Genomic DNA, 14,448 nt, shown 5'->3' with positions numbered 1-14,448 from the left:
AGCATGGCACTGTGGTGTTGTGGCGGCAGCGGGAGCAGCGATTGTGGTGGTGGTGGTGGTAGTGGTGGTGGAGGGAATAGCTGGGCTAGCGGCGCGGCAGCCATCACTTCAAAAGAGCTCATTTAAAACGTTTGGAAAAGAATTAGTAGAGCTCCCCCGCACTTCTCACTGAATGAAACAAGGCTGTAAAAATCTCTGACACATTCGAGGACTCAAACACAAACACATACACACACACACACACACACACAAAGACCTAAACAAATAAACACATTCTCCCAGAAAAAAAAAATTACACATGCACATAGACAAACAGCATACATGCATGCACACGCACACTTTTCCACACACCCCTGCTGTGACAAATAATTAATATGCAAAGACACATATCCTGTATCCACAACAACTGGTGGTAATATCAACAGTGTTTCTGTCAGCTTTTGGGTGGGTGGTGACCAGCTTTGCCTATCACTGGGGGAGTAAGTACAGCCGCCTGAGGGAGTATTTGTGTGTCTGTTGCTGTCCGTGTGTGTTTCTGAAAAAGAAGGGGTGGGGGGTGCTAGTAGTAATCTTATATAGAATATAGAGAACACCCGCGGGTGTCGTGGGGGTGGTTCATGAAAGTGGCACAAAAACATATCTACATATTCTAATCATCCCCCGAGAGTCAGAGAAGAAAACTCTCCTGCTGTGAGTGCTCTGTATGTGTGTGTGTGTGTGTGTTCTACACACACATGCCTCACTGCCTCTGAACTTCATTGGCTGTAAAATGTATTTTTAGCCCACATGTGGGAGTAATGTGTTTGAATGAAACAAGTAAGTTGGGTAGTTTCAGTCCCGCCACAGTCCACATAGGTAGTGACTAATTAGTGACAGCTATCCGAACACTAAGAGTGCAAACCTGTTTAAAATAGTTTGAATGAGGTAGTCACTGGCTGATTTCTTTCTGTCTGTCTGATGCAGCTGAATGTTTATTTGCATGTCTGACCAGACTGACGGGAAAATCTTAACTACAACTGATGCCAGGACCTGACACACTGTCCATTTTCCATGCCCCCCTTCCTCCTTTTCCCGACCTTATCTCTGTTTCTCCCCTCTTTCATCCGCTCTCTAGGTGAGTGGTGCTTCAGTACAGAAGACTCAACAGTGATCTGACAGTGATGCTGTGTAGCAGCCTTCCCCTCTGTCTGCGCCCCTCGTTTTCCCGTGAGGCCCATGTGACCTAGCCTACACCCACTCACAGGGGGCCCCCACTGCCGCTGGAGCCCACCCATGAATCCCAGCCCCGACCGTGGCAAAGAGTGCCTCCCTCCTAAGAAGAGGGAGTCTCGGCAAGGATCGGCAGAACACCACGTCCCCCTGGACGAATTTAAACCCCCTGTGCCACTTCGGAGTAGGACCAGCACAGGGAGAGGGGAGGGAGGCAGGGAGGCCAGTGACAGGGACCGAGCTCTGACTAACCCAAACCCCCATCTCCTACATACTCCTCCACCCCTGCCTGCTCCAGCACCAGGTCTCCCCCTGCCCCTACCATGGCACCTGGGCTACTCTCCCTCTGTCTCTCTTCCCCTTTTCCCAGCACAGGTAGGCGAGAGGAGGGGCTCAGGGTCTCCTGCTTGGAGAGATGATCCTCTCTCCTCCCTGCCCCACCACTCCAGGTGGCTTAGAGGGGAAGGCCCCCTCTCCTTGCCATCTTCCTCCTCCGCTTCCTCCTTTAAAGCTCCCCTCCCAGCCGACTCTAGAGAGATGTGGTCCTACATTAACAGTGGCCGACGGGACTACAGCTCTTCTCTCTTTTCCCCGTCATACTTGTATGGCCACCACTCTCTCTATCCCCAAGACCCAAGTTTAGTTGAAGCCAGACACAGGTACCTGGGCAAGAGGCACAACGGACTGGATGGGCCGGGCAGCAGGACTGCCTCAACCTCCAGGCCTCTGCTCACAGGAGAATATGTAAATGACAGCAGCAGAACCAGATTGGACTTCAGTCCACATAGCTCCCATACAAATGGTGGACGGAGACAGCAGGAGGATCTAACATCCCATGTCCAATCTGGAGGGCCATTTTTGTCAGACTCTCAAGCTCAGGAGGGCCCTGAGCCACATTCCTCACTGCAGGACAGACATCCGCATGGAATACTTAAGGCCAGCTCGAATTTACTCTCCACCAGTCCCCATCCCCTCGGACCAGACCCCAGGGCAGGTAGAGGGGGACTATTAGACCCCCTGGGGGCCTCACCAGCTGAAGCCCACATCTACTACTCCTTGGAATCAGTGTGCCACCCAAGCCCTCAGGGCTACCCACTCTACAGCCCTTCAAGAACCCCTCTGTACAACCTGCACAGGGAGCCAGGCCCCAGGCAGCACAATCTAAGGAACTCACCACATTCACCCCTGGGTCTGCCTAATAGCCATGACAGGTCACAAAGAGACCGGGACAGAGACCAAGAAAGAGACAGAGAAAAACTCCCACAAAGGGACAGGGAGCGAAGTAAAGACAAAGAGAAGCACCTACAACATGACAAAGAACCAGAAAGAGACAGAGAGCGCGAGAGACATCGGGAAAGAGACAGAGGAAGAGATTTATCTCCTTCCAATCTTCGCACCTCACCACCATCCCTTCACCCATCTCCCCCTGCGCTCCTACCTCACTTCACCAAGGGTTCTCTGATTGAGTTGGCCAGCGGGCGGTTGAAGCACGTGGAGGAGCTGCGGACCGAGGACTTCCTGAGGAGTGCAGATACCTCCCCAGAGTTCCACCTCAGCACCTGCACTGTGCTACTTATTTCCCCCAGCAGTGCACAGGGCTTCAGTCACCTGCAGGTCCACCTCACAGACCGCAACACTCAGGTCAGCTTTCTCTTTAGATATATATATAATATATATATGCTTCAGCTTATTTATTCTGATTTTAGTAACAGATATCTCAATATATCATTATCACTGATAATAACTGCATGAGAAGATGACTGTGAATTATCGGCTTAGCCTTTAGATGACAAGTGAACCAATCCAGATCAGTTTACCTCCTTACACTTATTAGATTGTGGTGATAATAAGTGAAATACATGCAAGAACCTCTTGGTTGAGTGTATAACAATGTTGTGGTTTTGTGTAGGAGTTACTGAAGGTCTTGGTGGAGTATCCATTCTTTGTGCAGGACCGAGGCTGGTCTTCTTGCTGTCCCCAGAGAACCACACAGCTGTATGGCCTGCCCTGTCGCCAGCTCATGGAGGGGGACGTCTGCCTGGCTCTCACCCCAACCCCAACCCCTACACCCACCCAGACCCACCGGACACACACGCGTACCAGCTCCAGGGCCCATCGCACGCAACTCCCCTCCCGGCCCGCAGGAGAGTCCAGCAGCTCACACAGGGAGGAGATGCCACCTCCCCCTCCTCCTCCCCCTCTTCCTCACCACCCACCTCCTGCTGTGCCGGCCCCTCCACGTGCCCTGGCTGCAGAGCCTCCCACTCAGGAGCAGGCGCGTCCACGCAAACGGCGCTGGTCTGCCCCAGACACCCTTCCCTCAACTAGAACTGATGACAGCCTCCTGGATTTACCTCATGGCTCCAAGCTAATGAAGTGGCAGTAGAAACTTGCACATGCATACAAATACATGCATACTTACACACACACACACACATAAGCACATACACACCCTCCTTGTCTCTGCTGCACCCACCAAGACAAACAATGGGGAGACCTCAAGGCAGGGTTGCAGGGAGGGAATAAAAACAATAGAAAACGCAATTACGGGTGTCCACACTGCTGCCCAAAAGATTAACCTAGTCCACTCTAGTCTAACCCTTGTTGCATCTCTCCTTTCCTTTCCTTTCCTTTCCTTTCCTTTCCTTTCCTTTCCTTTCCTTTCCTTTCCATTCCTTTCCTTTCCCTTCCCTTCCTTTCCTTTCCTCTCCTCTCCTCAACTTTTCTCAACTTTCCTCAACTTTATTTAGCACAGCCCTGAAAGGAGCAGCAGCTGAAGGATCTCTGGATGGCTCCTTACAGACACACTGAAGACATTTAGTGAGACAATCAAAGCACTTGTCTGTGTTCACTCTGTTTTTGTAATGGTTGTCCCACACACCTACCTACTGACAGTGTTTCCTGCAGGGTATCGATTTCAATCAGTGTTATGAAAGTAAACGCTATTGAAAAAGTGCAGATATATATGAACAAAAATTGACTATATATTACATTACAGATGTTATATACAGTAAATATGCTAAACAGATTTAATGCAATCTCTCTGTCAATTTCGCAATGCATTTTGTTTTGTTTTTTTATTATCTTGCTTCTGAGCCGATGTCTACGTGTCGGCCTGGGCAGGCAAGGTGAATGTATGAGCAACTCTTCGCCTTTTTTTATTCTCGTCACTGGGAGTCATTTCAAACAATTGTTCTTCAAGGCATTACACTCCAATATGTTCTTAACATTATCTCTGAGAAAGGGAGAACACTAATGAAACTGCGTAACAGACAATCCCACCTACACAGGCAGGTCTGTACCACATCGCCTCGACACTCATGGTGTTTTTCCATTAAAAACTGTGATGGAAAGAGTAAAAAGTGCAGTATGGCTGAAGAGTAATGGTGCTAATAACACGTTGGAAGATGATGCTTTGTGAATACTCTTGACCCCCATGTACTGTACGCTTCTGTTCCCATCTCATTTTTTACGTACTGTATATGTTTGAAGGCAGGGAAAATGATGAAAGTATTTTAAACTCAGATACGGGTATCTCCTCTGATTCAGCACACTCTCTCACTTTAGTTTTTGTGTTTGTTTTTTTATTTTCAAAAAGAAAACTTTACCTGTTGATTTTTCTTTTTAAATGTTATAGCTACAAAAATGTATATTTTTAAAAATTGTGAATCTGTTATATGATGTTCGCTAGAAATAAAGGAAAAAAGCTTTATAGATTTAATTAAAGGTGTCAATTTATTCCCTGCTTGCATTGTAAAGTACTATACAGTTAAATTATCATTTAATATATATGACAAATATGAGATTGACAAAAAAAAGTGTGGTAAAAAGTCAACATACATGTTAGCATATTTTATTTGCTGACATTAAACTCTTGCAAGTCTAGCTGCATGGTGGACAGAGAAAAAAAATCAATTACAAGGTAATAATAAAGGACATTACATTAAATTTCCCTTGATGCATTACAAATAGATTCATCATATATACATCTCCACTGACGATTCTCTGTATTTTTTGCTCTGCCCTTAGGCTGTCGTTTGTGATGATGACAGGGAAGGAATACAGCTTCACTTGTACATTGTTCATGCCTGCTCTGGCGCAGGGTGGCTCTTCCCAGCATTCTTACACCTTCTCTCCGTCTATGTTGATGGTAAGAGTCGGACGCTTTTCCTCGGTCTCCCCCAAGTTGAACCTCTGCAGCAGCTCTACTGCAAACAAGGGCACCACCTGGCAAACAGGACACAGTGCAGCGCCCAATCAGTATGCTTAGGAGGACCTCTATTGGTGGTTGAAAATACTACCGCTACACTTCGACTTGACAGGGAGTATTCACCGTGGATTGAACACCAAAGATTTGACATAATTGTAACTCATAGTGTTTGGCGTTTAAGAAAAAGCAAATCACACCAACACATTTTCTCTTGTCTGAATGCAACTCTGCTTTCCGTCACTTCATACAAAAATTTAAACAAAAGATACAAATTTAAATGACAAAAATCTACAGGTGTGAGACTGTGAGAGGAGAAGTAAACTATTTCTACAGTCAATTCCTGATCTACAAACATGAAATCAAAAATTGAAATATGACACCTTGTCTACACCCAGAATCTACACATATGCATTCAGAGTAAATGTGTTTCAGCAAAAAAAATAAATGAATGATTGACCCTTTTTCCAACATATTGAATATTAACAATTATATATTAATTGTGACCCACCTGTGTCATGATCAGCTTCCTGCTTTTAGGTATGTTTGGGTCTGGATACTCCTCTCCAAAGCAGAGCTCAATGCCATAAGAAGGTGTAGGTCCCTTCCCTTGTAAACAGCTCTGAAGCTCTGCACAAATATGAATTGGTATATTCAGACTGAATGTATAAACACATTTGGATTTACATGACTAACTGAATTCAATCTGCTTTTTAAGTAGCTTTTATTCTGCTAAACACTGTCTTACCACTCAGAAATGTGGCTACATCAAGCAGTTTGAAGGTCTTCTCTCGCTCCAGTTTGTTGGGTCGGTCGGTGTGTTGGGCCATGGGACCGCTCCAGTACACCCTGCCCTGGCAGAACCGCTTGATGAACACCCCATCTGGGGCCACCCATAATAACACACCCCTCTCCAAATGACAAAGAAGGCGGTTCATCGCTTCAACCATGCTCGATGGCAGGGATATGGAGTTCGGGGAAGGGAAGGAGAGCTGCTGGGCACTGCAGGGTCCATATATCCGTTCATTTCCCAAGGGAACACGACCCTGCAGGATAAAGCACCCATCGGGACTCCTGGTGATCACTCTCGTCACCCTCTGTCCGTGGTACAACAACGTCACCTGCATACGAAAGTCTGCACACACAATTGCAATTTAGGTTCCAGGTCATACAATGGACTGGTCAGTGATATGTTCAGTTGGTTTTGTTTCTGTGTGTAACCGCAAAAGTTCTCTTACCTGATACAGTAAATGGGGGGCTGAGGAAGGTTGAAGGACTAGGAATCTGATGTTGAGTTCTTTTTCCTGTGAGCTCACAATACATGTGCTCCCTCATCAGATCCTCTAAAGCGGAACAGAGACATAATTCAGTCAGCACTTTGTCAATACTGTAAGCATATTGGGATCCCGCAGGGAAAGCTGCAAGATTACTTACGGAGTTAGAAAAATAATGTGTTTTGTTGTTGTTTACAAGAACAAGTTAGCAAGTAGAGAGTCCCTACCAACATGTCCATGTGGGCTTAACATGGGTTAGATGGGGGACATTTAAGTCCCATTTGAGCAAAGCAAGTGAATATTTGTTCACTGGATCCATTTAAGCCCCAAGTATGTCATGGGGGCCAAATGTTGGCAAAAATGGGATACAAGCTGGGCCCTTGAAAGCAAACATTCCCAACCCCCACATGGTACACATTCTATACTTAGAGTCATAGCTGAGCCAAACTGGGCTGGATTATCCATATATTGAATCAGGCAAGTGCCCAGGGGCACCAGCCAATTTGCCGTGCTGGCAGCATGAAAAAAATGAAAAATGTAAATAGATTTCATAGTCATAAATGGCAGATACAACATTTATAAAGAACTTCATTTAGCTTTTATTTATCGTTACAATAAGAAAGCAGTTGAAACGTAGCCGCTGCTGTGCGTCTTTCAGCACCGCGGAGGCATGGAGAGAGGTGAGAGAGAGAGAGAGAGAGAGAGAGAGAGAGAGAAGCTATTTATTTCAATAATAAGAGTAGTTTACTTTATTGCTGATAGAATGTTCAAAGACCATTTTACTAATCCACCCTCCCGCGTGAGATAAGTACACCTTCGTATTCCTGAGTGCTACAGTTCATACATTAGTTAACTATTTTATTTTCTGTTTTACAAAGGCGAGAAGGAAAATCAAGTCCTTTATAAATGTTGTATCTGCTGTTTCTGGCCAGTAAAACAAAAAATGCCTTTTTGTTTGTAGATTTTGAAATGAAAATCAAATCAATATTCTGTTTTCATTACTTTAATTTCTGTTTCTGAAAACAACACAACAACCATAATTTTTAAAAGACATCACATTGCAATACATTTTCTCGCTCTATGATCATTCAACTGTTGAAATGGTTGCTTGCAACAGTTGTTATTGGGCTTGCCTTATTTGGTGTGTAAAGATTCTTTTAGACATACTCTGTAATTGTTTTGCATGTAGTCCTCATACAGGCCATTTACGATGGAAATAATGATATTTAGCATGACGTGTTGCATTGGGATATGAGTTGCGTTCAGATTTGAGCATCAGTGTAAGGGTTAGCATGGTATTTGTAGCCACATGTATCTATGGTGTCAGGGTTTTTGGTTGTGTCTTATAATTTTCTGTAGTATGTGTGTTGATCCTGTACTTCAGCAATAAGTTAATGTAAATCTATGGTCTTTATACCCATAGTAAATTTCTTTTTTTTTTTTTTACATGTAAAGTGGGAGGAGGGGGGCACTTCAAGTGTTGTCACCCTAGGGCACAACACTGTGTTAATCCAGGCCAGGGGCCAGGAAAGTTTTACGTAGGGGTCCTTCTAGGAAAAACTGGACCAACTTTGACTACAACATATCTATTTTAGTAACTTTTTTAAAATCCATTCCCCCTAAATAGATATCCCATTCACACAGTAGGAGTTTCTGTTGTGGTGACAAGGACACGTTTCATTGCCAAATTCTCATCCACAAATACTCTGAAACCAGAGGCACAGCAGCCGAGGTTTAACCCCCACTGGGGCTTAGTAGTAGTTGAGTACTTTTTCTCTGGACCACCCAGGCACAAACAACTAGTCTACAACCAGTCTAAGACCTAATCTGTCAGTACGTGAACTGACCAAATCCAAGCCAGAAGGTTAACAAACAAACAAACAAACACAAAATTGAAACATTTAAGTTATCACACTATTTAAAGTATTAACTACTGTAATATAGTCACTCTCAACAATATCCCATTTGGGGCCCACTTTTGCCCATACACAGCCAATTTGATGCCTGCATTTGCCCAATTATCTCACATACTGTAAGGGGGCACGAAAAGGGAGCCAATATGGGGCCTGGTGAGAATATCTCACATGAGTACCACTTGTAGCTGACCTTAGCCCAACTAGCAACCCACATGGGCAACCACTCATTGGGTGAATGACCCTGGTTGCATGGCTCAAATGGGATTCAAATGCCAAAGCAAATCTATGCCCACATGGATATTTTGACTCGGATAAAAATTACCATTTGATGACTTGATCATTTGAGTTTATTGTTTGTTTTGAGGGTCACAGGTAGACTCAACTTAATTGTTGGTTGTAAAGCAAAATGGTTGAAGATTACTTACAAATCCATAGTAAAGGATGACAGAGTACCTGTTTGTGAGTAAAACTTACCAGTCAGTGGTTTTTCTTCTTCTTTATTCACTTGAAATGATTCATTTTGATAATGAAGCTACAGCAGGAACAGAAACCAAAATTAGCTAAACATAGCATGGGATTTACAGCGAAGGATTTCTTTTTGTATATCAAAGATTAAAAAAAAAAAAAAAAGATCAGATGAATTTTGTGTTCAAAAGCTGTGTTTTCTGCTGCAAGAGGACACTATTCAACACAGCATAAAGTCCTCTGATGAGGACAGTTCAGAAAAAACTTGCCACTGATGTAAAGTCAAAGGAAAAATGGAAAGAAATGTAAATCAGAGAAGATATGCAAATTTTCACTGTTATTTTCTAATTTTTCCACAAAGAAAAACAAAAAAAAAAACCCAAAAGCAAATCTGATTTCCCCCTTTTTCTAAAACTCTTAATAAACAGATTCTCTCTACAGCAGTTCTTAGTATGAAGTGACTTTGCTGTTCACCTCTCTTGGACACTGTGTCCAGTGTAAATTCATTATATAATCCAAATATTCAGCACTTTCAGTGCTACATTTTGTCAATTCATAGCTTTTCAGCCCTTGGCTGACCAGAGAATTATTCAGTGCTAAAGGCTTTTCCTTTTAGATACATTTGGTAATGTTTTTATTTGACCTGTTTGTCCAGAAAACTGTGGCTCACTGGAGACTTCTTAGCTTGGATGATTACTTGATCCTTTATCTGAGGAGACTCTGGGGAGAAAAACACATGAGAAAATATGTAAATACAGAGTCTCAATCCTTGATTTTTTTTTCTTTTTTCCTTTTTAATCGTAAGTCTCTCTATGAGGAGTTCAAAGAGGACACCGCTGCTCAACAGTGCAGATATAATCAAAAAGACGATATATATATATAAGAAAAAGAGATTTTGTATTCTTTACCTGCTGGCTTGGTCGGCCCAGTATCGTAGTGGATACGGTACACTTTATAGGGCTCAGTGATGTCCAGTTGGTTGCGTTCAGGGACCTCCTGGAAGTCTGTGCTCTTGTTGAGTGCACAGCGGAGACGGGTCTTCCACATGGTGGGGTCGGCTTTATCCTTCCCCTCCCTGTATTTCCCTTTGTACACAGCCCAGGCCTGAATGTAAAGAATGAACTATCAGATACTTATGCATAATTACATGTGTGGAAAAATGAACTGAATGAAAAAAATAATTAAGTACTGGTTAAATGTATTTGTATGGAAGAGGATTAGGGCCATGTGAAAAATGACTAAACTCAGAATTCTAACTTTAATCGCAGAATACTGACATTTCTGAAATAAAACTTTATTTGTTGAATTCTGAGTTTGTCAGAATTCTGATTAAACTCAGAGCTCAAATAAATTTTTCACATGAGGCCCTAATCCTTTTCCATATATTTCAACATGTACACTACATCATTTGTAGTAATTCATTGACTGGCAGTGCCATTTTCATCAGAGGGAATGTTTGCCTAAAATACTATATTCTGTTGTTATTAATAATCATTGGCTACATCTATTCAGAGTATTTTGACGGCAGCAAACGGAATTGATTATATAGTCTTAAAACTTAGATTATTGAACGATTGCTGAATAATTTGTTCAGTTTGTTCATGACATGCACAGTTAACAGTCTCACTGAATTAACATGTGTGAACTTGAACTTGTGAACTTGTTGGTCAATTAGTCAACTCAGCATTTTGGTTCATAAGAAGAACTAATTCCAAGTGGTTCCGATCGTGACGACTAGAAACGTTTGGTTGATGAAACTAATGATTTTATTTACAAAAGATCATCTGAAGTCATTCAATAGATTTGGGGTATAATGACAGTGTTCTGGTTACCTCGTTCATTCACTCACTCATTCAATCTTTCCTTTAGAGACACTCTGAACCTCTCTGTAAATGCTCAACACAATAAAATGACACGTTTCATTGTTCCGACATGATAAGAAAAAAGCGAAATCATAGTCTAACCATTGTTCAACTTACGCAACGCAGCAAAAAATGTACGTCTTATCAGGAAAGTGCGTGCACATTAAGGCACTGTTTTACAAAACACATTCCTTAAATCTAGTTAAGTGTGAGAAGAAACGATTTGGGTGGGCTGCAAAAAGTAACTTCCACAGAGACACGGATGTGTGTTTGCGCTTTGAAACCACAGACACTTCTGTCTGCCTAACTTTCAACTTTGCGAAATAATATTCATAAACAATTCCTTGTGGTAATGTTTTATAAGTGTAGGAAGTGAACAACAATGCTGCCTCCGTATTGGATATTAGAAAGCGGCATAGGCATTGCTACTTTGTCCAATAGTGATAGTACATATTTAGCTGATAAGAATGTGATAATAATTTAGATTTTCCCCTTTATCAATCAACATTTTGGACATTATGGACTTTAATTAGGCTCATATATGGAACATCTCCTGACAACCTTACCAGGGGCAGATGCGGATCAATTTCTTTCTTATAATAAACCCAGAACATGCTAAAATAGCCCCACATTATATGTATTATGATATGTTATAATATATTAGAAACTGAGTGAAATGTTGACCTTGAAAAGAGCCGCATCCTCAGTCTGTTTGTAGTCCTTCTTGGCTGCGTGCTTCCACGGGATCCTGAACATGGTTTTGTCCTCATCCTCCCAGGACAGTCCTTCATATTGTCCACTGTCTACCTGAGCTACCAGCCACTCTTTCAGGTGCATCTTAACTCCTGTTTCCATCTTCAACACATACCGCGTTTACAGCAACAATAGTCTACTTTCAAATGTCAGGGAGACATGTGCAAAGTGACTCGAGCGCACTTTAATCACGTTCCCACCGCAAACGAAATATCAATTATCAACAAGTTTATTATTTTTTAACGCCGTTCCAGCTTCCAATATGTTTGTAAACACAATGCAATAGCTTAAAAATACAATGACGTTGATAAAAAATTCTAGACTGAGACCCCACCGCAAACTTAAATGCAGAAGTCGTAACTAAAATTAAGTGCGCTCTTGGAAGCGAAAGCGAAAGCTTCGAGCTCATTTGATACTTTCGGTTTCCTCCTGCATGTACGGTTGCAGCGAAAGTTTAATCATTTCCAAGCATGGTACATAACGGAGCCCGATAAACAGAAAGGTCACTGAGTTTAAAATCAGTGACAGAATGAACTAAAGGGCCAGTGCCATGTTTTTGATTATTTTAGAGTGAACTTTATTTGGCCAGATGACCTAATCAAATTTTTACCCGTTATTATATGACACTGATCACATAACTCACTCTTACAACTATTCCTTATAAGATCCGAGAAGACTAAATAAATTTAAAAAAGAAGACAGGAGAAATTCAAGTGTAGGCAGGTACCTTTCCTAGTGCGTAAAACTAAATAAAAATGTTTTGTTTTATTATTGGGAAATGTTCTTATGATTTGCCCACACAGGAAAATCAACAGGACATGACCAGTACGTATTAATCACGTAGACAGAATGACACAAACACACACTCACAGAGATAAGCACACATGAAGCCCTGCTTGCCCGAATCATACCGAAACGTTCATGTGAAAATGAAAGCATGTGGGTGTAAGCGGTTTTTTTTTTTTTCTTTCTCAGAAGCCCCTCCTCCATTTTACAGGGTTTATGGTGCTGACTGAAGACACAGCCATGTCTTAAACTGAGAATTCAGATAATAATTATCTAAAGTTCAGTCACTTGATAACAAAAGTGTATAAACAGAGGTCAAAGTAGTTGAAGACAAACACACTGTGTAGCTCTTACCAGCAGAGGGGAGTATAAATCTGTGTTACTGCCTATTCAAACATATCACACATAAGTAATCTGTTATCAAACAAGCAACTGTGCACAGGAGAGACATGTTGTGAAATTTAAAAAAAAAATAAAATTAATATGTAGTTTGGAGGAGGATGCAATCACCTTGTTATCGAAATCCATCTGTATTCAAGTGTAACCAGGACTTGAGCTGCTTTGTCCGTCACTAACAAACAACATTCTGTCTCATAGCAGCTTGCAGGTGGTGTTGGTTGGAGTTAACTACACCAAGTGAGTAAAAGAACAGCAGCAAATAGAAATACAATGGTAAATAGAAATTCCTGATACAATCCAATATAACAGTCGAGTACCTTTAATCGCTGACACTGTGTCACAGAGGAGTTCATTTTAAAGGCTCTATGGTATGGGGTAAGCAAAATATTACAAACTTCTTTCAATGTATTATGTCCAACACAACACCATAAACATCTGCCTCAAAAACGACCAGTTTAGGTAACAGCTCTTTGATTTACAATGACAAATGGGTATTTGATACGAGACTGTTGTATTGGATTATACTGAGCCACTCCAAAATTCCCTCATGTCATGGCAAAAATAATATAGCTGTAAATGGATTCATGGTAGACAAAACTTTTTGTAACAGCCGTTTTACTTCCCTTAACCAAACATCTATTGATCATCTACAGACTATACAGAACTCAGCTGTCAGGCTCTTAACCAGAACTGGTGTGATCACATCAGAGCTTTTCCTGATTTTACTTGCGTTTCTCTTTTCTTAAAACTGCCTTTTATTTCTGTGTTTATTTCATTTTAATTTTCTTTTGTTCTGTTTTACATGACAGGAATTGTTTTATCGGTTTCATTATGAATCTGATTATTTTATGATTCATTGATTTTGTGTGACACACTTTTGAAAAGTATAAACAATTATCATTATTCATATTTGTATTATTATTAAGAAATACAATACCGCCCACACAAGCTGCTTGTATGCACAGTATGCATAATGTCAGTGAATTACTATGCAAGGCCTTTGTATTTATGTAGCACATTTCATTATATGTAAACTCGATGTGTTTTTCATTAAAAATGCATGTGCAAACATCCACCTACCCGAAGGTAGTAAAGATCCACATCCACCTCACAGATACAGCAATGCACAACACACACACACACACACACACACACACACACACACACACACACACACACACACACACACACACACAGTAACTCACCATGAACCTGAGAAAACAGAAAGGTTTCAGTTTGCTTTTGAATGTGGAGACAGATCTCAGGTCAGCAGGTAAAAGATGTAGCTACAATCCAAGCAAATATTTGTGCAGGAACGTGTAACAAAGTTCAATACAAGCACGAGTCCTTCTTGAACTTGGCAATTTAATTCTGCTTTTCATCCAGATTAAACAATACATCTCAAGGTGGTTTTGTTGCTTTTCTCCCAGTCTATTGTTGTACCAGTTCAGCAGTAAAACATGTTTGAGATATCGGAGCACACTGTAGAACATCTTAGCCAGCTCTCAATAAATAGAACTTTTAAATATGACAGATTGTATTACAGCAGAGGAATATAAACCTGAAAATGTCTAGCA

General features: G+C 41.7%; 2 protein-coding genes across 7 annotated transcripts in view; one reads left to right on the top strand and one right to left on the bottom strand.

Moving 5' to 3' along the window:
- The window catches only part of zmp:0000000926 (ataxin-1-like), an 89,546-nt gene extending 84,705 nt beyond the window's left edge, over positions 1–4,841 (top strand). For all 6 annotated transcript variants that reach the window (XM_042407966.1, XM_042407964.1, XM_042407963.1 and 3 more), the window contains 2 exons: positions 1,115–2,850; positions 3,119–4,841. In XM_042407966.1, the coding sequence (XP_042263900.1) occupies positions 1,273–2,850; positions 3,119–3,595 (2,055 nt within the window). In that variant the 5' untranslated portion in view covers positions 1,115–1,272 and the 3' untranslated portion in view covers positions 3,596–4,841. The remainder of the gene's footprint in view (positions 1–1,114; positions 2,851–3,118) is intronic.
- A 103-nt stretch (positions 4,842–4,944) lies between these two features.
- Positions 4,945–12,606, bottom strand: irf10 (interferon regulatory factor 10). The gene is made up of 8 exons (XM_042409297.1): positions 11,618–12,606; positions 9,980–10,175; positions 9,715–9,791; positions 9,081–9,138; positions 6,655–6,759; positions 6,165–6,551; positions 5,928–6,046; positions 4,945–5,436 (listed from the first exon to the last, which is right to left on the bottom strand). The coding sequence occupies exons 1-8, from the start codon at positions 11,786–11,788 to the stop codon at positions 5,332–5,334; spliced, it is 1,218 nt and encodes a 405-aa protein (XP_042265231.1). The 5' UTR covers positions 11,789–12,606; the 3' UTR covers positions 4,945–5,331.
- Positions 12,607–14,448: the final 1,842 nt, after the last annotated feature.

Source organism: Thunnus maccoyii, chromosome 4 (assembly GCF_910596095.1).
Source record: "Thunnus maccoyii chromosome 4, fThuMac1.1, whole genome shotgun sequence".
Classification (NCBI taxonomy): Eukaryota; Metazoa; Chordata; class Actinopteri; order Scombriformes; family Scombridae; genus Thunnus; species Thunnus maccoyii.
This window is presented reverse-complemented; position numbering and strand designations above follow the sequence as displayed.